This window comes from Euprymna scolopes, chromosome 15 (genome assembly GCF_053919585.1).
Source record: "Euprymna scolopes isolate OS-2025 chromosome 15, ASM5391958v1, whole genome shotgun sequence".
Taxonomy (NCBI): Eukaryota; Metazoa; Mollusca; class Cephalopoda; order Sepiida; family Sepiolidae; genus Euprymna; species Euprymna scolopes.
Window position 1 is genome coordinate 66,597,230 of NC_136496.1, and position 25,572 is coordinate 66,622,801.

Consider the following 25,572-nt stretch of genomic DNA (forward strand, 5'->3'; position numbering starts at 1 on the left):
TGTGTAGTATGACGTCAGGAGACGTAAATAGCATGATGGCAAGATTCAAAAATGTCATAGACATGATTGGCTATGAAGATAGTAAATTTTCATGTTCGGTAAAAGAAAGAAGAGTTGACCCAGAGGAAAATAGGAACAGTGCAGAGGCTAGGTGAGTTGGTAGAAAATAGTAGAAAGGAGGATGTTTGGGATGGGTGAGAACTATGCTTAATAAAGCAGTCAATCTATGGACAATTGTTCATATCTAAAGGAGGTAATTGGCTTACTTGATTTCCTGGGAGGAAACACTTTATACAAAATTTAATTATCATAAAAAAAATCAACAAAAATCGACATATACCAGGAGTAGTTATTGGCATTGCTATTTAATTTTTTAAGTTTTATTAGCATGCACATTTTTTTTAAAAACTTATACAAAAAAAAAAAAATTAGTTGAAGGAAACTCTTATTATATTCTTCAATTAAAAAATATGAATTATCCTCCTTCATGATTTTTATTTATTACTAGCATTTCAGCCTAGCGTTGCCCGGGTGTTTGGAGGTGTATGTTGAGCCAAAAAAAAAAAAGTGGTAGTAGGAAGGAAGGCAGGCTTGAACCCGTACCACAAAAGAGGAAAAGAATAGGGAAAAAACCTGACATCTTTACTGCCAAACCGGAAGTGACGTAGGTTTTAATTAAGGCTAGACAATCGAAAGGAAAGGATGACTTCCAAAAATATTGGCAAAAAAAAAATGACCCCCCCTGTAGAAAACTGCCCAGTTGAACGTGAAGATATTAATGTTTTTAGCCAATTTTTCGATATTTCTCACCTGAAAGGTCAAACTTCAAAACGATACTGATATTGTAAAAATCCGTTGCCTCTGTTGAAAGTTTTAGGCAGACATGCAAACATACATACATACATACATACATACATTTCTATATTGGTAACTAAAAATTTTCGACCCAAACCAATTAAAAAGCTTGCCATATTTCTGAATACTCTTTATGCAAAATTTCAAATGTTTAGACCAGAAATTGTCTGAATAATTTGGTAGAGACCACAAAGGTAAAAAATTTTTTAACTTTGACCCCTATTAACATATGACCCCTTAACATTTATTGTTTTGAAAATGGATTACAAAGATTTTCCCAAATTTCAGTACTCTGTATATCAAATTTCGAGTCTGTAGACTTAAAATTGATAGAGTTATTATGTAGGAAAATGTACACAGACAGACACTTTCACTTTTATAGCATTTCAGCCCGGCGTTGCTCGGGTGTTTGGAGGTGTATGTTGAGCAAAAAAAAAAAAGTGGTCCATTTTTTTAACTTTGACCACTATTATAATCCCTTAACATTTATTGTTTTGGGCTCAAATCAAGTTATTAAGTTAGATCCATGTCCAACGAACCTATATTTAAAATTTAAAGTGTTTAGATCCAAAATTGTTGGAGGAGTTTTGTAGAGTTCTCAAAGGACAAATCATTGAACGTTGACCCCTTAACAGTCAAATTTCTGGCCGAAAACTGATCACAAAGATTTTCTCAAATCTCAGTACCCTGTATATCAAATTACTAGTCTGTAGACTTAAAATTGACAGAGTTATTGCATAGGGAAATGTACACAGACACACGTTTGTTTATATATATATATATATATATATATATATATATATATATATATATATAGATAGATAGATTTCATTTTTATTTTTATTTTTTATTTTCAGTAATTAAAAGATATTTCATATTATCAGTTGTCTTTTTTTCTTTTTTTTTTCTTTTTTTTTTTTTTTTTTTTACAAGAAGTCACCACTTATCAAAGCCAGGAGGCTACCCGAGGATAAGGGTTTAAAGAGTAGAGTGGTCAAGGAGAACATGTCCTAGTCACCGTTAGTAGTTGAAATTTGGTAAACTGGATTACTTAAGAGGATGTCTCATCATGTCTGGGTGGAACTATGTAATGTTTAAAAATAAATTGGTCTGTGAAGCAAGTTTTTATATTGCCAATAATATGGTACAACAATAACAAATAAAAATGGGCTTGTGAGAAGCAAAGTTTGATTTGTCAGCTGAAAGGCTACTTGAGTTTAAATTTGAAAAAGTCACAAAAATAACTTTATATATCAAGAAGATAAACATTGCTTGCCTGACCACTAACTACTTTTAAGTTATTGGATTTATAAAATTTTGTAGGAATGGTACCCTACATATGTAGATTGTCCTACTGGGGGAGGAGGCGTATTTATCTATTTTTGTTGTTGTTGTTGTTATTTTGTTTTTGCTCCCCCCGACAAAAGGAGGGTGGACTTGTAAATTCACCCTTGTCCGTTCATCTGTTCGTATTTTTCTCAATAACTATGTCTTGGAAATTTTTTAAATTTTGCACAAACATTAAACACAATATGAGTAAAAAAGTAACAGAACGGATTTTCCGGGAAAACTCAAGTTGTTCCCCTCTAGGGGTGTCTTTCAGGTTAAAATGGCTAAAATTGACACTTTTGTGCTTATTAAAAAAAACTGATGCCTTGGATTTTTATAAAACTTTCTGAAAAGTTGTAATTAACTGATTTCTGTATAATTTTGTTTGTATATACGTTGCGATGACTCTTGGGTGTGCCCCAGGGGCTCTTTTAGGGCTAATAAAAACTCTCCATTTTTGGGATTATTTTACCACATTTGTCCCAAATTTTCTATGTATGTCTATTTAGCAGTTTTGCATGGTGCTGAACTCAAATTTAAATATGTTAAGGCCTTGGGGACTTTTGGGGCTAAATGGGGGAAGGAGGAGATGGTGGACTTAGTCATTTCTTTTTTTGCATGGCGTAGGACTCAAATTTACGTATGTTAAGGCCTAAAACTGCACCTTTTGTTCATTTTCATCAGGATTTGATGTCCCCGGGGGACTTTTGGGGCTAAATAGGGGGGGAGGGGTAAATGCTGAACTTAGTCATTTTTTTTATGCCTTGTTCACTGTGCACTCACAGGGGACCATGCATGCTTCACTTGTTTTTTGTTTTTTTAGATCACAAGGCAGGATGGAGGGGCATGAAACCCTGCCACTTTTGCATGTTTGTAATGACATTGATAGGATTTCAACTTTGTTACAACCCAAGATTCTGTATTTGATGAATCAAGTAAAATCTTCTACGGCGAATGTGTCTTTGAAATCAAAACCTTTTTTTTTTTTTAATTCCTTCAATTTATGGTTAAGCAAATTAAAAAAAAGTGAAATTTTGTTTTCTAGATATTTTTGATGATGTGTCTGAACTTGCCGATATTGCAGAGTCTGTTCCTGGTAAGTAAACCTTGTTTCTTGCAACAAATGTTTTTATTCTGTACAGATAAATTAAATGTAAGCAAAGAAGTAATTCACAATTGTATTTTTGCACTGAGGATTGAACCTTCAACCATCTTGAAACTGAATTTTATCTAATACTCTACCTGTTATGTCACAGATTCTGTTGTGAAAATAACACCCAAGACGAGAACAATAGTTTGAATCATCCAAATTTAATTTTTTCTTGTATTTCTTTATTTTTTAATTGTTTGTGCAAAATGACATTTTTTTTTTTTTCTTCTTTTTCTCATCAACAGACAATGGCGGCGTATACTTTGTTGCTGCTTTTAGTGGGTTACAGGTAAGGTTCATACTTTCTTTTTTATTACTGTTTCGATAAATATTTGTTTCTTTTCCGTCACTATTTTGGGCAATGGAAAAAACATTAGTGAATGAGATTGTAAAGAAAAAGAAAAACCTTGAATTCATGGATTCTCCTGATAATGGTCAGTTTATAACTTAAATCTATATTTCTCTTTGCTTGTCCGTTCACATTTTCCCAGAAACTACTCGGCTGGTCTGGCTGAAATTTTGTATGAACCTTTATTATGATAAGGTGTAGCGAATTAAGTATTATGGTATCTGTTTGATATAGAATTAGGGAGTAATAGGGATTAGTCACAACAATATAATATTGCCTCTAGAAGTTTTGCATAAAGCACTCATTCTAAGTCAATGGGCTATAACTTTTGCCCGTTTTTAACAGACAAAACTTCTATTTATTTTTATATTTTGCATAAGTCATGGGCAGATAGCTTTTAAGGAAAATAGGCTTCAAGCTATATCAGATAAAAGCATAGATTAGTTCTATATGGTCTTGAATGTCAAATGAACTGATAAAACAATGAAAAAAAAAACTAACGTCTTTCAAATTAACATAATGAGAGCAATTTACAGAGTGAAGTTAATGCATCATATCAATGTTTTAGTGAAGACAAAACTTGTGTCCATATCATGTACAGATAGATCAAGTGCTAAGACTCTATGGATAAATAAAAAGATCAACAGTCAGTGTGAATGAGGTATGTCTGGAAGAAATAGTGGAAGGGTGCTGTAAAAGAGGTAAAAACCACAGAAAAGGTGATGTGATTATTAGGGCTATGACAAGAGAGTAGTCTTTTCATTATTTTGACTCTTGAGTATATATGAGTTAATATCTTATATGTTTTTAGATAAAGTGATGTGGTTTTCAATTGATTAACTGTGTCTAACTGTGTTGGTTATATACTTGAGTCAAAACAATAAGAATATTCTCTTGTCATAGCTCTAGTTGCTATATATGTTCATGTTTTTTCAGATAAATCAGTCAGCAAAACAAAGTAGTAAGAAACAGAAAATCTTGGAGAGAGTTTAGACATTTTGTTGATGAGAAAACCTGTTTTAGGCTGAAAATACAGTCTCTCACTACTTGTTTTTAATTGTGTAACCATCTTGTACTTGCCCCATGAGTCAGTTGCATAGTGCACTGTTCAGAGAAAGGTTGCGAGTTCAAACCTCATATGGGGCATAAATCTTTTTAGTTTGATTTTGTCCTCAAATTAACTTTAACATTTCAAATTGCAGTATTAAACAGGTTTAGTTTTTCTTTTTTCCTTAATATAATAATCTATGAAAAGTAGTACTCAAGAAGTGTGTATATATATATATATACTAGGAAAAGTACCCGTCGTTGACTGGGTTCAAAAACAGCCTACAGAAAATGGACTGATTTATGAAAGTATGATAGGTTATGAAAAGGAAGGGTTGTAAAGAGATAGCTTCAAATTTAGGGGTATCAAAACCAAAGCAAAATATGATGAAAGTAAAAATAAAATAGATAAACCCCATAATTTATTATACCATACCTGTTCACACTGAAACACTTATCACAATATTCTGTGGATCTATATTAAAAAACCTTGTTAAACTTTGTGACGTATTTCCATTCTATGGAGGTCATGCACGAACGAATACCCCATAATTTTATTATACAATATTTCTTTAAACTGAAACGTAATTATCAAAGTATACTTACGCAGATAGATATGAAAAGTCTTTATTAAAGTTTGTGCCTATTTCCATTCTATGGAGGCCAGGCGCGAACGCAGACCCCACAATTTTATTATACCATCTTTATTTAAGTTAAAACATACTTATCAAAGTATTATTATGTACATCTATATCAAAAACACTTGCAAATGTTTTTTTTTATTTTTAAATTTTTTATTTCCATACTTTGTGGACCAGGCGCGTACGCAGACCCCACAATTTTAATGAATCATCATTATGCCAGATCAAACATACCCATCCCTGTGTCTTGATACATCTTCTATCATTATATGTGATCAGTTTTCTATAATAATCAACCATATAGGAGCCTATTCGTGACCAGACACACAGACGTTCAGCTTTATATATATATATATATATATATATATATATATATATATATAGGTGTGTGTGTGTGTGTGTGCAATACTTTTATTTTAAATATTTATTATTTTTACATATAGATGTGTTTCATGCTTACACAACTTTTTGTGTAGAAAATGATCAGTACTGCCAGTTGGAGGATTCAAACCCAGTTGCAAAGTCACATTTGATTTTGTAGCTTGATAACCCCTGAGCCACCATCAATCAACATGAGGAAGAAGAAAATTTAAATCCTATGCTCCATCAAATCAACAAGTAAGCTTGGTCATATAGTGTTCAAATATCATATCAAGCATAGATTCATGGCTTATTATAAATTCGCATAGAAGCCCAATAATTGTTGAAGGGGGTGATAATATTTTTTTTAATTTTAATTATTTTTTTTATTTTAATATTGTATTATTTTCAAGTACAGACATTATATAATGTGTGTATGAAATAGAGAGATTTTCTCTTTGGGTACTTGAGTCTTTTTTTTTTCTTCTTCTTAAAAGAAAAAAATGTCTGATCTATATCTTGTGCTACATTAACATTTCATTGTGAATTTATTATTTGACAAAAAAGGAAAGTGACAGGCATTAAAAAAAGGAGTTAATTGGCTGTAGAAGGTGGGAGAACACGTCTTGTTCCTGTGCTCTTTCTTTCTTGTTCCTCCCAGTCTCTTCCAGTGGAAGGAGGAGGGGGCTAATTGATTTCAGTTGGGGTTAGATACTGACAGGAAACCCAGGATAAGGATGATGAGGAGAGATTAAATCTTTTATTGTTGCTTAATTCGTGGTTCATTTTTTTTTTAATCAGTTCTGACAGCTAATTCCACCCCACCCACAAACATCCTTGTGTCTTTTGCCCTTTTGGCTAATATCAGATTTCACTTAAAGTTGGGATTTAAAATTTTGTTTCTTTTTTAAATTCTTGAGTATTTACATTTTTATTTTAAAAGAAAATAAAGAAAAGTTGTTTTGTTAAAAAATTTATTTCAAAATTGACCTTTTGTTGATATTTAATTCAGTAGCCAATATAACTATTTTCACGCATTCCAGCTGTTAAGAATTAGTGTTGAGATGATTAATTGGAAAAATCTAAACATTTTGGATTATTGGAATCAGAAACTTTGTGTATATTTTCCAATGCTAAAAACCTTTTGATTGCTTGTTTATTTTTTTGTTTAGAAATTACTTTTTCATTACTAGTACTAATAAAATAATAAATATTTATTGATTTTAAACTACCAGAGAAATTAAAATCTATAAACCTCCCCCCACACATATACAAAAGTGTATTTTTTTTATATTTGCAAAAATATATGTAGATATTATATAGGGTTTTATGATAATGCAAAAAAAAAACCCAACTCTGTAACTAAATATTGAGAGGTTTTTATAAAGAATCAGAACCAGTATTTGTATTGGAATCAGGAATTTAGAATAAAACAGAATCTGAGGGAAAAAATATTGGAATCATCCCATCATGCAAATTATAAGCAAAACGTTTTTTTGTTTTTTTTTTCAAAAGTGTCAAAAATAGACATTAAAAAAAAAATGTCCACTTCACAACTATTTTCTTAGTCACTTGAAATGAAACAGCTGTAAAAAAAGGTAATAAAAGTTTTACTTGACACCATTTTTTTGGTCCAGTCAGAATCCAAATGAATTCCTATATATTTATTGCAGGCTCCGATCAATGATGATACAGCGGTGACAACTATGATTGGCATGACACCAAGTACTGATCGAGCACATGTGGTAAGAGCTATTCTGGAGTCGTTAGCCTTCCGATTCAAGTTGCTTTACGAGACGATGTTGACTGAAACGAAGCTGCCAATTGCAAATGTCAGGTGAGAAACTTAATTTGTATAGATTCAAAATTGTTAGACAATTAAAAAGTCATTAAAAAAGTCATTAAAAAGTCATTAAAAAAAGTCACATTATTTAACAATGATATATACCCCTATTATATACAGCATAACCGCGTTGACACACCAGTTCTTATTAAATCACCAAAGTTAAGCAATGTTGAGCCTGGTTAGTACCAGATGGGTGACCATTTGGGAATTCTAAGCACTGTATATGCTCTCCGCTTATCTCGGCATTTATTTCCAGTTGCTGATTCTCTGCAACTATGTCCCAGAGCCTAGCTGGAGTACGAAGACGGTACCCCCGTAATAATAATAAAGGGTTGGGTTTGAGACTCCTAACAAACGGTTCTCCAGTTCGATACAAAACACCTGATGAAGGCCGGAGATCAAAACGGCCGAAACGTTGTGACTCTAACAACCAAGATGAGGAAGTCAGTCCGACAATCTCAATCAATGATATTGAACATGTTCTCCACATTTCAGCTTCTTTAGAGAAAATTGAAATTTTTGTTTTTTTACAAAGGAGTCACCACTTATCAAGGCCCAGATGTTACTCAAGAATAAGGGTTAATGAGTGTACAATAGTCAATGTGAAAATGTCATAGTAATCGTTAGTAGTTGAAATTTGGTAAATTGGATTACATCAAGAACTTGTTCACGTTGAACTTGAAGATGACCGTATTGTTGTCAGTTGGAAAGCAGGAAAACTGAACAGAGTTCCACAGGCATGCAGTTCTAAGAAAAAAGCTTTGTTCATGGAATCTAGGTTTAGGCACAGATAAAGAGTGGGGAAATTATTAATAGTGGTTTCAGCTAGATGAGTATTTTTTGTGAAAGTCAGGCCAGGGGGGACCATAGATTGGAGCTCAGACAAGCACTTGCCATGAAAATAATGATAAAGCAGAGATAGACTCACAACGTCTCTTCTGTGAGAAGAGAAAAGGGCATCCCCCACTAGGCTACAAAGTCTATTTTAGAAGGAAATAATAATATTGTCACAGCATTCCGTTTGAAAATTCCAATATAGCAGATTTACTTTAAGTTCAATCCATAGTTATTAGATACCAATTAAACAAGATTTCCTGAATTTCAATACTTAAGTTTCATTAAGCTTAAACCTTAAATTTTAGACATTTTTTTAGAATCAAAATCATGTAATGGATTTTGACCAAAATTGGAATAAAGATTCTAGATATAAGGTTTAGTAGCATTATATCTTAATTTCCATTTTTGTAAGGGGGCATAAAAATCATGCAAAACTATTGGCGGAATTAATTTTGCCCATCGTGGGACATGGATTAACTTTTCATGGTATTTCAAACAAGTTCAATTGTCAGTCACCAACCATCATGATTTCATACTAATTTTCATATATTCTGTCTAAAATTAGATCTATACAAAAAAGTGCCTTAACTAATAAAAGGAATGAAAACCCTCAATTATAAACATATTATGATCTTCACGTTTAACTATTTTACTGTAGAATTATGAAAAAGATTTAATTAGAGGTGTTCAAAATAACTAAGGAGTTTTCTGAATATATTTCCCTGGAGAAATGTTATACTGCCAACATCCCCCCCACCCGAAGTGTTAGGTAGTAAAGGAGAGAGAAAAAGAAATATGACAGAAAAAAGAGGAAATAGGTTTATCAGCAGAACAATGAATAGAAAGTTGTTCACAAAGGAACACAAAAGAAAGCTAAAATAGGATTGTTAATCAAGGTGTGACAATAACAGGAACAAAAGATTGGTCAATATATTTTAGAGTTAGTTTTAGGAGTGGCTGTGGACTTTGTGACAGTTTACGATGACTGGAAACAGTTGTGGACAGTCTTGCGTTTGACGACAGTTACAGTTGATGAGTTTCCAGTCAGACACAGTCAATGGCAAGTTGTGGCTTAGACAAGATCAGAGAAGCTGTAGGTGGTCTAGATGAGATGAAGTGATCAGCCAATGATAAAGAGGCCTCAACTAATGGTTTCATGCAACAAAAACACAAAAACATTTTTTCTCAGAAATGAAAAAAAAAAAACGGCTAGAAAAAAAAAAACTCTCGTAATTGAATGTTTTCAATCATTCAAACAATTTTCTGTACAAAAAACTTGATATATTCATTCATATTTAGATATGCTAGCTTTGTATGCAGTGTGCAAATTTACTAAAAGATTATGTACACATATATATATATATATATATATACAGGGTTCGCCATAAATCACTATATATATTTATTCGCTTGTAACCTTGTTGATACTTAAGTAAAATCATGTGTCATTCAAAAACGGAAATCATCTATTTTTTTATTTGATAAATATTTTGATATAAATTTTAATTTCCATTTTTATTTTGCATGTACATTATATCCCAATGTTATATGTCCAGATTACATTTATTATGTTGAGATAAAATTATGGTGGACCCTGTGTATGTGTGTATTATAAAGGGTAGTTGTTTGTATGTTCAACTAAAACTTAAAAAATACACAAATCCCTACAAAGTTGGTGGGTTTTTTTTGGTTTTTTTTCAAATCAGCATAACTCTGAAAAAGTAATATCTAAAATTTAGAAAAAAAGATTCATTTGAGGGAGGGGGTCAAATGGTCATTCATAGCATTTAATGTTATCAAGGAGAGAATACGATTTTTAATGTTATCATGTATTAATACAGCCCAGGAAATGAGTCAGTATTTTTTTTTTTTTGAAAGATTCTAACTTCAGATTTAATTTGTTGCTTCTTAACTATTCTCATTTCTCTACCAAAAAAGGGGTTGAAGAAACTTAGTTTTAGTAATGCTCTGGAGGCATCCTTAATTTTATTTTTCATTCCTCACTTTAAAAAAAAAAAAAAAAGGAATGTCTTTTCTAGTCCGTTTGTTATTTTTCACACACCCCTAACATGAATACCGCGTGACCAATGCACTGTTCCGACATTTGAAAATACTACCGTGAAAAACAACAAACAGATTTCTGCTTATTGATTCTCTGCTCCAACAAAAACATGACAAAAAGAAAGAAATACTAAGGATGAAGTTTGACTTCCAAATATATTTATAAATTTCAAAGAAAAATAAATATCTGTTTATTTTCGTAATAATGCGTTGTTTTGACTTCAAATGTATCTAATACGTATTTTATTTTATTCAAACTCAGTCAACACTTCTATCAAGGAATACACACCCATAACATTTAATGTTATATTTTTTCTTTGGGGGCATATGGTATAGTTTTGGTGGTACTTCCCTTAAGCAGTAAAGTTTTTTGCAGAGAAATATGAGATTCTTAGTTTTAAAGACCCGGATAAATTATTAAATGTAAAAGTTGAATTGACTATAAACTGCAAGCAATTGGTAACTAGGCTTTAAATAAACTGTAAAAAACTAATAACGACCCCCACCCCCCACAGTAGAAACCATAAACTCATAATCCCTCACTCCCAATATCTTAATTAATTAATAAATGAACTAAGGAAATTGGATAGTAAGTTGCCCTGATATACTACTAATTGATTATATTAACTATAAACCAACACACCCCTAATTAATAATGACACTCACCTAATCATGGAAGAAGACGCCAACATAAAGCAACTTAGCTAATTTTAAGATAAGAATCCCTCCAGCTTCACCTCAAACGTCCGCTGCTTATGCCAAACTAACCGAACAGCAACACATTTTGCCAATAATTAAATTAAAGTGAGTGCACTTTACATACTTAAACATTTTTGGATGCTTAATTATTAACTAAAATAGTCTATGGGTCATGCGCACACTTAATTTGAATGTTGATATGTACCTACAGGAATTATTATAAAAAAAGTAGCACTACATTAGGAACCCAACCACGCAACTAGTCCCAAATGATAACTTAACACTCTAACCAGGAAACTAAATGAACTGAACACTCCACAAAGATGAAAAAATATATACTATTTATGCACCCATTTACATGTCAATAATCTAAAGATCCAACCCCTGGAACTAAACATAATAACCTATCAAATATATACATATTATAGTATTAGAGTAAGAATTAACTACCCAAATAAAAATAACCATCGAAAATTTGTATATATATACGAGGGGTGTGCAATAAGTAATGCCCCTGACCCACTTCCTATAGAAGCAGAGCAATGAAACTTGGCACAGTTATTAGTCTTTCTCTACATAGGAACCACCCAGAGTTATGCATTTCTCCCATCGTTTGATGTAGCTCTCGAGACCGTTTTTGTAGAACATCCCAGGTTGGTCCTCCAACCACGACGTGACTTCAGAAATCAAGGCTGCATCATCTGGGAAACGCTTTTTTTTCAAAAACAACTTCATGGCTGGGAAGAGGTGAAAGAGGGTGCAAGGTCAGGAGAGTAAGAAGGATGGGGGAGGATTTCATAAGCACACGCCCGTGCTTCTGATCTGGCGACATGTAAGTTGTGGACCGGAGCATTGTCCTGCAGGAGGAGGGTACCTTTGCTGATCTTGCCCTGCCTCTTGATTTTGATAGCTTCCCTTAATTTCCTCAAAAGTGAAGCATAATAGGCTCCTGTAAGTGTGGTACCCTTTGCCAGAAAATCTGTCATCACTACTCTGTCCTGGTCTCAGAAGACTGTGAGCATGACCTTGCCAGCGGAGGGCTGCATCCTTGCCTTCTTTGGAGGTGGTGAGTCCAAGTGCTTCCACTGCATTGACTGCGCTTTGGTCTAGATCATAGTGATGGATCCAGGTTTCATCCTGTGTAATCAGTCTTTTGAAAAACTTTGACTCATCTTCTTGGCACATCTCCAAATTCATCCTCGAGCACTCAACGCGTTCTTGCTTGTGAGCAACCTGGGAATCCATCTGGTAGACATCTTATGCATATGCAAATTGTCATGAATGATAGTTTCCTCAGACCCTGTACTAATCTTGACATCTTGGGCTTTTTGGTGAATAGTAATGCGCCGATCTTCCAAAATAGCAGCCTCAACTTGACGGACAGATGCCTCATCAATGGCAGAAGGGGGTGGGGGCGACCAGGTCTGGGAGCTGTTTCCACAGACTTCCGGCCATGTTTGAATTCACAATGCCAACGTTTTACAAGGTCATATGATGGGGCATTATCATCATAAGTTTCTTTCATTTCATCAGAAGTCTCCTTTGGTGTGCGTCCTTTCAAATACAAAAACCAGATCAGTGCTCGACATTCAACAGGCTCTATTTCACACCTGACTCAGTTCAAACACATGTAAAACAGAAACCACAATTAGTTGAGAGCTGTAATTTGCCACATAACCCGTAGAGATATAAATCATTGCACATGCAAAATTTCAGGTAGATCAGACAACTGGAAGTGGGTCAGGGGCATTACTTATTGCACGCCTCTGTATATACATATAAATACCTTTACCACAATAATTACCTCAACATCACTGTATAGGGAAGAATATAACTACCAATACACCACATTTATTTACTTCCTATTAGTAGGCCCATATATCCACTTAAAATAATATATATAAACACAACCATTAGAAAAGTATTCCAGGAAGTGGAACCCCAACAAATCATAAACTATTTAAAAGAAACAAATGCAAACAAGTAAAATTCAGTTTAGAAAAACAAATCTCTTACAACTAAAACAATTTTTCAGAAAACCTAAAACATCTTGCTTCAAAAAATAAACTTTTTCAAGAAACTTAAAAAAATTTTACAAGAAACTGAAAATCTATTATACCAACAAAACTTTTTGGGCATTAAATGACTCTTAGAGGTTGAAATGCCGTTAAACAAATACACTCACTCACTCACACTCACTCATATATAAACAAACAAATAAGTAAATAAGGAACCCAAAAACTAAAATCAAAGGAAAGAATAAAAAATAGCAAAAACAAAAACACTTATCAATAAGAAGTCGCCAACAGTAAAGAAAGGACAATAAAAGCTATCTAGCATATAGATAGTATCAACTATAGGAATATAGTCAATAATCATTACTTAAGTACTTTAGATTAAAGCAAGAAAAGTGCCAGGCTAATAGAATTCTAATACCTCCCAACTGTCAATGCTTAAAAGTATGAAACTGCACCCCCCTACTCTGAAAACTAGAAAACTAAAAACCAATGAATGAATGAATAAAAAATTTTAAAAAACAAGAGATAAAGAAATAAATAAAAAATAAACAAATAAATAAAATAACGCTTGTCAAAAGGAAATTAAAGTCACCCCCAACAAAAAAATTTATAACCATCCTCCCTACTAATGGCAGCTTAAACACAGGGAAAGCATTCCTCCTTCCCCTACTGCTCACATTCACAAAGTATACACCACAAATCTCCTATCTCCAGAATGTTGATTGCATCCAAATATCTTATAAAAACCAATGTGGTCTTGACATTCATTTCAATATCAATTCTTTTTTGGTCTCATGAAGTATTGTCCCTGAATTGGGACTCCACTGAAACATATATGCACATATGTAACCAATAATATTTGTATAATAAACAGACTATATATATATATATATATATATATATATATATATATATATATATATATATATATATATATATATATATATATATATATATATTTGTCCACTGACATCCATATTCTGTGTCAATATTCACAATTTTCTACAAAACTTTGAACGATGTTCTGTAGATGATGTTTTTCCTGCATTTAAATATGATTCTTGTTATTTGTTTTGGCCCTTTCTTTTGTGTTTAAATGTGAGAAAGAAAAAAGCAGTACAGTTGAACATGGCTGTTGGACACATTAGCCACCAAAAGACAATGTAAATAATAATTCCTCAGGAAAACAAATAATATAAGTATTCAACAATGAATTGCTTATTTTCTGATCCCATAAGACTAAGTGCATATGCTCTCGGCAAATATAACCCTTCATTTTTTTTTCTCTTTTCTCCTAACTAAAGACGAAGTTGAAAAGAATGCTACAAATTAGTTCTATCATTTGAACTTTTGATATTTTCACTCGTTTCAATTTCCCATTCTATCGAAATGCTGTCAAAATGTTTCTACAACAAATTAAGATTTCCCTTTGTTCTTCAGATGCAATATGGCCGCCTTTCTTGCCCGTTTCTGTTCAATCGTAATGTTGCTAATTATGTTTGCTGCACGAAAGAATCAAAGAGTTCTCACTTAATCAGCGTTGATCCTTGTCACCTCACTCTAAGTTAGAACGATTTAATCTTTAAGCTTTATAAACATTGACATTCAAACCCCGGGATTTTATTTTTTGTTTTTGTCTCTACCCTCTTCCCCCTTGACTGACCTACTTTGGTTGGTCTCTTCTGACTTTGGCCTTAGAACGTCAGCATTCATTCGTTCACACATTCAGGATATTACACCCCCCCCTCCAATCTCCTCTGGAAACTCTGTTGCACTCCACACCATCCCTAGAATGTCGACATATAAAAATAAAATATTGTAAAAAGAGGCGTTGTCTTAACAAAACGTCCATTTTGTTTTTAGTTGTTTTATTATTTATAAGAGTTTTTGTTCATAGTTAATCTTGTGAAACTACAGTGCTTACTACAGTGATAGTGCTCAATAACAAATAGAGCTGTACAAACTTTTATTTATGTTTCTGGATTTTTCAGATGAGGATTGACTATTCTCCATAAATTAAATAAAGTCTTCTGTTCAGTATCTGTGTAGATTCCTGAGTTCAACAAGACAAACCTGAAGGTTAAAATAACATTGAAGATGAGAACACTAGTCTGAAGAATCCAAATACTATAAAACTTTTATTTATGCAATCATTATATCTTTCTTTTATTTTTCTTTAATTAATGAGTCTCATCTTATTTAGGCCCAAAAGTCATTTGAGGATAGAGGTTAATAAATCTGCTAGATGGATAGTGAGAGAACAAGCTTGCCAAACTTGTACGAAAAATACTCGTCTAGTTGAAACCACTGTCAATAATCTACCCGACTATTTATCTGGATTTCATGAACAAGGCATCTTCCTTAGAATTGCACGCCTGTAGAACTTTGTTCTGTTTGCCTGCTTTACAATAAGGTTGTCTTCAAGTTCAACGTAAACAAGTCCTTGATGAGTTGGCCCCATTTACCAAATTTCCACTACTAACGATTACTACGATATTGTCCCATTGACTGCCATGCACTCATTAACCCTTATCCCCAAGTGGCTTTGTTAAAAAAAAAAAAAAAGATAAAGATTTGGAAATAATGGTTGAAACAGGGCAAAAATTTGCATCAATCAGTTTGTTGATGACAATACCAAACATGACAGATTAATGGAAAAATGATAATCTGGTAAAGAAAGTGGCAAGACACTCAACAGGACAATAAGACTTGACAAATGGGGGATGAACTCTTTTGCAAGGTCAACAGCCATCTAGATCATCTCATACGTACAACAGATAAGATTCTGGTCGGTGTTCATGCAAGTGAGAGAAACCCTTGTATTAATCAAAACATTTCTCTAAAAAAAAAAAACAAATTTTTTTTTTTTTTTTTTTACAAGGAAGTCACCACTTATCAAGTCCCGGAGGCCACTCGGGGATAAGGGTTATTGTGTGTACAGTAATCAATGGGACAATATCGTAGTAATCGCTAGTAATGGAGATCTGATAAAGTGTCTTACTTAAGAGGATGGTTCATCAGGAGCTTATTTATGTTGGACTTGAAGATACCCAAGTTGTAGTCAGGTGGGAAACAGACAAACGGAAGAGAGTTCCACAGGCGTGCACTTCTAAGAAAGAAGCTTTGTTCATGGAATCTATGAGGAGATATCCACCCTAAGCGGGTGAAGCTGATTTAGTTCAAAAGAAGAAGTTTCTAGGGAATATTAAGTTCACAAGCGATTCACATTTGCTTGTATATTCTGACCAGAGAAGATAATAAGTATTTTACAGTTCTTGCAGGGAGGTGTCGACGGCCACCCATATACAGTACCTCGTATTCTAAAATGATCACCCACCTCGTACAAGTCAGGCTCAGTGTTGCGGAACTTTGGTGATCTAATGAAAATTGGTGTGTCAATATCATTATGCCACACACCTCTAAGAGATAGTTAACTTGTATATAAAAACTGGTTGTCTGCTGAACTGAATATCTTGAACTGTCCTTGTTTCTGGGCTTCTCCTAGTGGCAGGTGTGCAAAACAGGAGACTGATGGTATAGTCATGTTGGAAGAATGGATGAGAGTTCTTAGATTAATAGATGTAGAACAGTTAAGGGAGCACAGGGTTAGTTGGCAGAGAAAGTTAAGAAAAACATGGGAGAAAGTGATAAGAATGGACTTTAGAGGAAGAGTGATAAAGACCTGGCCAGAGATAGGTTAACTTGGAAGTCTAGTTTTAAAGGCTGTCCAACACATGCCTGCATGCAAAATAGATGTTATGTTAAAACAGATATGACAATGATAATTAAGCAACTTCCATTCCCTAACCTATATTTTGCATAATATACTTATCTTATTGCAAATATTGTACACTATGATCTTTCATTTAAAACTAAGTCATTGCTTGTTTCATGGCTGTGATTGTATAGATGCACAAAAACATTTTTGTGTTTTCCTAAGACATTTATTTATTTTTTTTCTTTAAATGACAGAGTGAATGGTGGCGTTTCTAACAACCGATTTGTTCTGCAACTAATGTCTGATTTAACGAGTCAGGTGATTGAGAAGTCACGATTTTCAGACATGACAAATTTGGGTGCTGCATTTCTTGCTGGACTCGGACAAGGTAAGGCTTTTCAATCTTTTATTGTAAGCGAATGTGGCATTGGCCTAATGGATATTGCTGCAGATTATGGGATCGGTTATACCAATCAGATCTTATGGGATTAAATTATGCACATCATACCTCCTGGAAAGTTGTGAATGCATAATTCCCAAGTACAGAAACAATTTCCAAAAAGAAAGACTTTTTTTTTTTTTTTCATCTTTTCTAAAGCAACGATCCTAACTTTGTATGATCCGGGTCTTGGCTTTGTGTTGGATTGCATTTTGACAAAATTGCATCATTAGATGAATTTAGTTTTACAGAAACTTAATTATGAATACTTGCCAATACACATAACTCAAGGGAGCATATTTTTGCTTTGGATAATGGTACCATGATGAACAAAAATATACTGCACTGTCCCCTTCCAAAAAGAGAGGGTAATACCATCATGGATGGTCTTGTGACAACAAAAATTACATTACACCCTCCCCTCAAAATAATGAGGAAAATGGTATCATGACAACAGAACAGATACCGTACTACCCCCCCCATCCCTGAATTGAGTACTGAAAGATACTACTATAATAGTATAGTTTTGGCTTCAGACAGATACTAAATCTTCCTTAGGAATAGATATGATTTGACTGAAGAGCTCATATCTGTTGAGTATCCAATTAGAAAGCATTAAAATTCAGCTCATGACTATTTCTGAATTACAACTTCAAAATTATTGCTTGCAAAATAAATCTTATTTTACACAAAACATTGACTCCAAATAAATTAGAAAAACTTAGTTGATTGGTCAAAACAAGTCACATGATTGCTGTTAACTATGTTTATGATATGACAATCAACAGGTGAGGATCATATTTGTAGCCCAAATAAGACATTGACCATAACCTATGTATGAATTTTTTAAACTGTGGAAGTAGCCCTTGCTAAATTGGCTTCATGTTTCAGAGTCATATAAATGACGCAGTAACCCAAATCAGCAGTTCCACCGCTCCGTGCACAGCTTAAACAAAAACAATAAAAAACAGGTTTTCTTTTGTCTAGTGGCTGTTTAACTCTGGCGAATAAAACTCATGCATGGGGACAAAAGAGACTTATGGGCAGTTTTAAAGGCTTTATTGAGAAGAGAGATTCATTTACAAGGGGAGAGACCAAGATTAACTCCTTATAAAAGAAATGCTAGAATTATTTCTTTTTACTTAAATTAAAAAAAATGGTCAATGAACAGTTTCGAGGAGATTCACTTAGACGTTGTGAGTACATGTGAATCGGCTGCTTCCTTCTTAAAAATTTTGTTCCAATCCTCAAACATTGGTCATTTCTGATGTAATCATCAACACTTGCTTCTAATATGTTTTGTCTAGAGAGCTGATCTCTGAATCTCTGCATCAATCATGCCAGATGCACTTGGTCTATCTGTGTTTGCTGTGAGACCATCCTGACATGTACTTGATGTACCTATTTACTATGCCTCCCCACGGGACAGAGTTAGACACCAGGGTCGTTTTTTAACGTGGAGAAAAGGTACAAAAATAAAAATTGTCTCAGTCGTAAAGGATTTCTCCTCCACCGAAAGAGAACAAGAAATAGAAGTGCAGCATCTGAAGAACAGATGCTACACTTTGATCTTGACCAAAAGACATGTACTTGATGTAACCCATACCAAAATTCATACTAATTAACATAATCTATGCTTATCAATGCAAGGTCCCATATAACTTCTATTTTATATTAAAAAAATGTAAAAGTAATTTTTTTTGTGTGCGTGTTTAAAACAATGAAATATTTAAATTTTGATTAAAATGTTTTAAATAGAGAACTTTGTGATGCAATAGCTGGTAAAGCCATCAATTGTTCTGGTTTTACATGTCCATGCAAAATGAATATCATACAGGAGAAAAACTAATTATAATTTTAAAACTTACATTCCAACATCTGTTTTCATATCTTTATAAAATTTAATACTATTCATTTTGTTAACATTTATGAATCTACTTTGATTTTTCTACTAAGAACCTGGTTTGAAAAAGCTTGGTTGATTTCCAGCTGAAGCTGAAAAATGTCTGCAAATGTGTAGATAAAATGTACTTTAAAACTTATAAATCATTAATAATAATGATTCTGGATAATATAAGTTGCACGTAGCATATGATAATAGGTTGTAAAGGAATAAAATAAAAAAACTTTAAAATTATGAATGTATCAGACAATCTTTTTGTTGGTTCTATTCTTGGTGCTGATTAATACCCTACTGGTATAAGAATAACAAAGACCATGTAGAGAACAATATATAAAACATCAGAAAATGTAGAAACAATTGTATGCTTGTAGAGCAAATAAAGCTGAATTTTTTTATTGAGATGAACATAAAAATGTTCCCAGTGAAGTGGAATATTATATATATATACTTTGTTACAAACTAGCAAAAGTTATAATCCGTTAACTTAGAATGAGTACTTTATGCCAAACTGATGGTTGAATATTGTTAAACTTGTGCTCATTTTTGCATTAAATACTAATCTCTATTAATTCCTCACTGTGTATCAAACAGATACCATAAAACTTAGTTTGCTGCACTTTATCATAAATGTCGGCTAGATCTGTCTAATAGTTTCTGAAGAAAGTGGAAAGGATACACAGACAGACAAATATATATATATATATATATATATAGAGAGAGAGAGTATATAAACCATTCTCATTACAAGAGAAAGAGAGAAAAGGTCTCTGTGGCTGCCAAGTCGACTTGAACCAATGATCTTCCAATAATGACAAGTGAAACACTAATTTCTTTAGCAGAAGTTTTTTTTTTTTTTCGTTTCCACCCACATAAAAAGTAGGAAAGACAATAAATTAAGCTTTGGAGAATGATTTTTTAACCTTGGCGTCAAAATAGTCCAACTAAGTGACGCAGGAAGTTCCTCGAAAGACATAACAAACCAACATGTGGCATTCCCATCATGAAAGAAAACGTTAGTGCGGAGAAATTCTGATATTTGGCAATATTATAAGCCTAATTGGATTTCTTGTAACTGCAATGGAATCTGGTTGGCTGTTTTTGTGTCTTCTAGATTTTCTTTTTTTCCTTTTCTTTTTTTTTCCATTTCATTTAATACTAGCAGGATTCATCTGGCATTGCCTAGGTAGAGATATATTGTTGATTGGATAGTCTCTTAAAAAATAATTTCAAATATCATCATTTACAATTTTTGGGTTGAAAGAAAAGTTAACAATAAGATTTAAATATGAAATCAACAAGAAAAAAAAAAATTGTTAGTATGGTGGTGTTCTTAAAAGAAAAAATTTTAAACTTAAAAATACCAATAAAAATAATCATTTGAATATTTAAACCCTTTTAAAATACATTCTCACCAATACATTTTTTTTAATGACACAAAATCTATTTAAAAAAAAATCAACTTTATTTCTTTACATTCAAATATATTTCAGTTATTTATACCTAACCGATAATTTCCCCTAGCGACCCCAGATGGAATTGAAGGAAAATTTTAATAGTGTTTTTAGAATCTGTGAAAAATTCAATCCTTATTGAAACTTATCTGAATATTCTGTTAACATATCCATTTCTATAACACACAAACATTGACTTTATATATTTTTTCATGTATCCACATGAAATCTTATGAGGAGATATAATATTTTATGTATTGATTTTCAGCATTTACCTCAACAGTGCTCAATATGAGTAAAGCTAGGTAATGTTATGAAAATATATATAACAATGAAAGTACACAGAATTTTCTACGTTTCATCTCCATAAGGAATTGTCAGTCTAAAATGTATGGAATTCATACTACTGAGTGTTGTGCGTGTGTGTGTATATATATATATATACACACACAACACTCAGTAGTATGAATTCCATGCATTTTAGCCTGACAATTCCTTATGGAGATGTGTGTGTATGTATATATATATATATATATATATATATATATATATATATATATATATATACACACACACACACAGTGTTTAGTTTAGTGAGTTAACTAATCAGATTAATTGTTATTCTCACCCACAGACTGATGCTTCCATTAGCCAATGGCAGGGCTTTCTCAGACAAATGTTTGGATGACTTTTACTACCTCTTCATTAGTTTAATAATATATATAGAAGCTGTTGACTGTTTATTGAATGATAAATGCTAATTTAGTTGTCTCGAAAAACATTTTCAGTTCCCATCATTTTTCAACATTTCTTTGTTTTGACTTTTGCATCAGATAAAAGCAAACAGATTTTAGGCAAAGCTTTTTTCTCGAATTTACAGTTTAATTTTTTTCAATTTGATTTTCTATTTTCTGTTGCTTTTCATTAGTTTCTAATTTAATAAAAAAAATGTATCCAAATTCACGCAAGTTCTTTTTCTTTCATATCATCGTAGAAATAATTACCCAACCTTCTGTGACAATCATTTCATATTTATCTACATTAATAGTTTGGCAAGGAGAAGCTATTGCTTATAAGGTACTAGCCTGGGTGCCCGGCGTTGCCCGGGTGTTTGGAGATGTGTGTTGAGCAAAAAAAAAAAAATGGTAGTAGGCAGGCTCAAACCCTTACCGCGAAGGAGCAAAAGAATGTGAAAAAAAAAAGCGTAACATCTTTGCTGTTGCACCCATCGCCAAACCGGAAGTGACGTATGTTCAAATTAAGGCTAGTCAATCAAAAAGAAGACAACTTTAAAAAATATTGGCGAAAAAAGTGACCCTTCCCTATCCAGTTGAGGGTGAAGGAATTAATGTTTTAAGCCAATTTTTCAACATTTGTCATCCGAAGGGTCGAGCTTCAAAACGGTACAGATCTCATGAAACTCTTTGCCTCTATCAAAAGTTTTAATCAGACATACATACATACACGCTAACAGACAAGTGAGATTTATATAATAGATAATCAAGACTGAAAAAAAACTTTCCAGCATTTAAATTTTTTTTTTTTTATTAGAAAATCGGAAACTGAATAAAATTATTGGTTCATTTATTTCTTCATGATTTTCATGCAACATTCTCTGTAAAATATTCATTAGTAAAAAAAAAATAAATAAATAAAGGCAATTTATTTCATAATTTAAAAATCGTTTAAATATATGAGGATAATTCCAAAAGTAAAGCCACCTTTTTTTTTTCGCAAATAGTTGAAGAGCTATGAAGAACAAAGCTTCTTTCTTAGAATTGCACGCCTGTGGAACTCCGCTTGCCTGTTTCCCTCCTGACTTCAACATGGATGTCTTCAAGTCCAACATAAACAAATTTCTGATGACCCCGCCCCCCCCCTCTAAGTAATGACACTTTATCAAATCTCCAATACTAATGAATACTGCAACACTATCCCATTGACACTATCCCATACACAAAATAAGCCTTATCCCCGAGTGGCTTCTGGGCCTTAATAAGTGGTGACCTTCATGTAAAAAAAAAAATAAATAAATAAAAGACTGGAGCGGTACAAGCAACCTTTTTATGCTCCAGAAATTATTTTTGTACATGGTCACCACTATTCTCAGTGCACTTTTGCTGAGAATTCAATGACTAATCTCCACTTCTGATGCACATATATGCTTTCTTAGTCTCACACTGTCAATATCTGCAACAGAGAGAGATGAAACTTTCTGGTCAAGAAAGATCCCACAGTACTCCTCTCTGTAATTTTTTTATTTTCGTCTTTTCTTCAGCGGATTATTATCGAATGTTCAGTCATCATAGCAATGCAATTTGCAATCCATTCTGATCCATTCAAGTGGGATAAAAAAAATAAAAAAAATAGGAGGCATTATTTTTGGAATGGCAATGGCCTTCGTAATATTTTGGTGAAAGGATTCTTTTGCCATTGAAGAGTTTCTTCTCTAATAATATGCAGTTTAGCGTCTGTTTCACATGCTGGTATGCGTTGAATGTCTAAGAAATCGACTTCTAAACCAACCCATCTCTCGCCACTTCTTAGCCTTAGGAGGATCTTTAAGTTGTAAGCCAGGGTCAATAATTTTGTGTGCATCTTGATAAGTCTTCCTACTTTAGCTATTCTATGTTTAGGATCCTATAGTACCACATCACTGACAAGCTCATCTTCTCTTTTGTAGCAATGTCCGGCATATTGTGTTCTTATTTCTCTTATCACTGAAGCAACTAACCATACAAAAGTCAACATACCACATTTTAATCACTGCTTCTAAGCTAGTTCGTTGTTTGAATAGTATTTTTCCAATCAGAAACCAATGTTTGTCAGCACACGAAATTCAAATTTTTTTTCATTGTTTTGAAAATTTGCAACAGTAAATTAAATAACTGTAATTTGTAAAACTAATAATCCAATTGGGCTCAAATTTAGATATGTGCTATCGTATGGATTTTTGGCGCATGTATGGAAGCAGTACCCACCTCTGTAATTTTTTTTATTTTCGTCTTTTTTCATTTTTTTTCAGTGGATTATTATTGAATGGTCACTAATCTACCAGATTATCAAAACCAAAAAAAAAAAAATCAATATTTAACATTTTTAAGGGGTGTTCTGTTTTTAATACAATATTCTCATAAATCAATCCCCCATTTTGGAAGCATGGACTTTTTGGGCCAAATTTTGTGAATTTAGCCTTTTTTAAGCATGTTTTGAATGCCAAATGGCTTTAAAAAGGCTAAATTCGCAAAATTTAGCAAAAAAAAAGAAAAATGGGAGATGGATTTACAAGAACATTGTATTAGAAACACAGCTCTCCTTAAAAATGTTAAATATTAAATTTATTTTGTATTTTTATTTTGATAATCTAGTAGATTAATCACTATTCGATAATAATCCACTGAAAAAAAAGATAAAAATTAAAAAAATTACAGAGTGGGGGTATCGCTTCCATACATGCGCTGTATTTTTTATTTAATTAGTGATGTAATCTGTGTGTTAGCTAAGAAAGATATGGGTGACTGGTTTGGTTGATTATAAATTACACCTATTTAGAACAAAATTTTCTTTTTTGAACATAACTCAATCGCAGAACTAAAGAATATGTTAGCATATATTTTGTGTTATTAAAGTCTAACATTATTAAAGTATAGGAAAAAAAAGTCTTAGGGAAACGAATATCGATTAACTTGCATTTAGATTATTTGGAACGATTTCGAAACATTTTGTCATGAATCCAATTCTACGCACCACCATAATCCATTACGGTTTGCGCAAACCAAATACAAAAAAAATTGTCATTTTGTCAAATAGTTCTGACTTTTAAACATTGTAGAAAAAAAAAAAAAGCAAAACTTTTGAGAAAAAAAAAAGACCTTATTTTTCTTCTATTATTGATTTTCAGGCATTTGGAAAAACAAAGATGATTTGCTGAAACTTCGTGGCTGTGATCAAATGTTTACACCACAGCAAAAATGGGGCAAATACAAGAACGTCTTCCACACATGGGAACGGGCTGTAAACAGATCCAAGAAATGGTATTTATAGCAGGAAGAAAAAAATTGAAGACATGGAACCTTGTCTCTTTCATACTCTTTCATCCATTTTACATTTGGCCTTCTTGGGAATGGGGGAGGGGAATAGTATACAAATCTATGTACATAAGTTTTGGGATGTGCCGATTTTTTTTTTTTTTTTCTTTTTTTGGAAATTTTATATTAATTAAAAAAATCTATTTGAATTTGAGTTTGTTTTAAAATTTTTGGTTTATGAAAAAAAAAGGCTTTCTTTATATTTTTATTTTACGAAAAATCACTCCCAGCAATACACAAAGCCACTTGATGTAAAGAGCTAAAACAACAATACTACTTCAAAGTAAAAAAAAAAAAAAAAAAAAAAAACAGCCAACTATAAGTGTGAGATGGATAGATTCCGACCCAGAAAACAGCAATTCTTCCCCCTATGTCGGAAACATTGTTTGTTAACTATCTGGCTTTGCAATGTGATTCTTTTCACTACTTGAAATCATTGAAATGAAACAAATTCATGAGAAATGGAAGACAAAACTAATGCAATTGTTACACTCCTCCCTCTCTTTCTCTTCCTTCTAATTCTGTGAAATATACTAGACACATATACATTCGCTTTTATATATATAGATAAAATGATCATGTCGTGGAATGGAATTCATTTTTCCGCACAGGTCAAATGTCATTCATGATATGGAAACACCAATGTTGTTTATTCCATGCAATCAAACAAAATTATTTTCAGATGTGTTCACGTATTGGTGTTTCAATCTGTCAGTTGTCTGGAGTTAGTTTGAAATCGCATTTTCATCTCTAAACAAGCAACCTTAGAAGTTCCTGTTAC

At 32.7% G+C, this 25,572-nt stretch overlaps 1 protein-coding gene across 11 annotated transcripts in view; it reads left to right on the forward strand.

Annotated features, from left to right (window-relative positions):
• LOC145293856 (glycerol kinase 5-like) overlaps window positions 1-24,940 on the forward strand; it is a 420,415-nt gene extending 395,475 nt beyond the window's left edge. For all 11 annotated transcript variants that reach the window (XM_080140555.1, XM_080140557.1, XM_080140563.1 and 8 more), the window contains 5 exons: window positions 3,230-3,280; window positions 3,580-3,623; window positions 7,405-7,568; window positions 17,165-17,298; window positions 24,605-24,940. In XM_080140555.1, coding sequence (XP_079996681.1) covers window positions 3,230-3,280; window positions 3,580-3,623; window positions 7,405-7,568; window positions 17,165-17,298; window positions 24,605-24,747 — 536 coding nt within the window. In that variant the 3' untranslated portion in view covers window positions 24,748-24,940. The remainder of the gene's footprint in view (window positions 1-3,229; window positions 3,281-3,579; window positions 3,624-7,404; window positions 7,569-17,164; window positions 17,299-24,604) is intronic.
• Window positions 24,941-25,572: the final 632 nt, after the last annotated feature.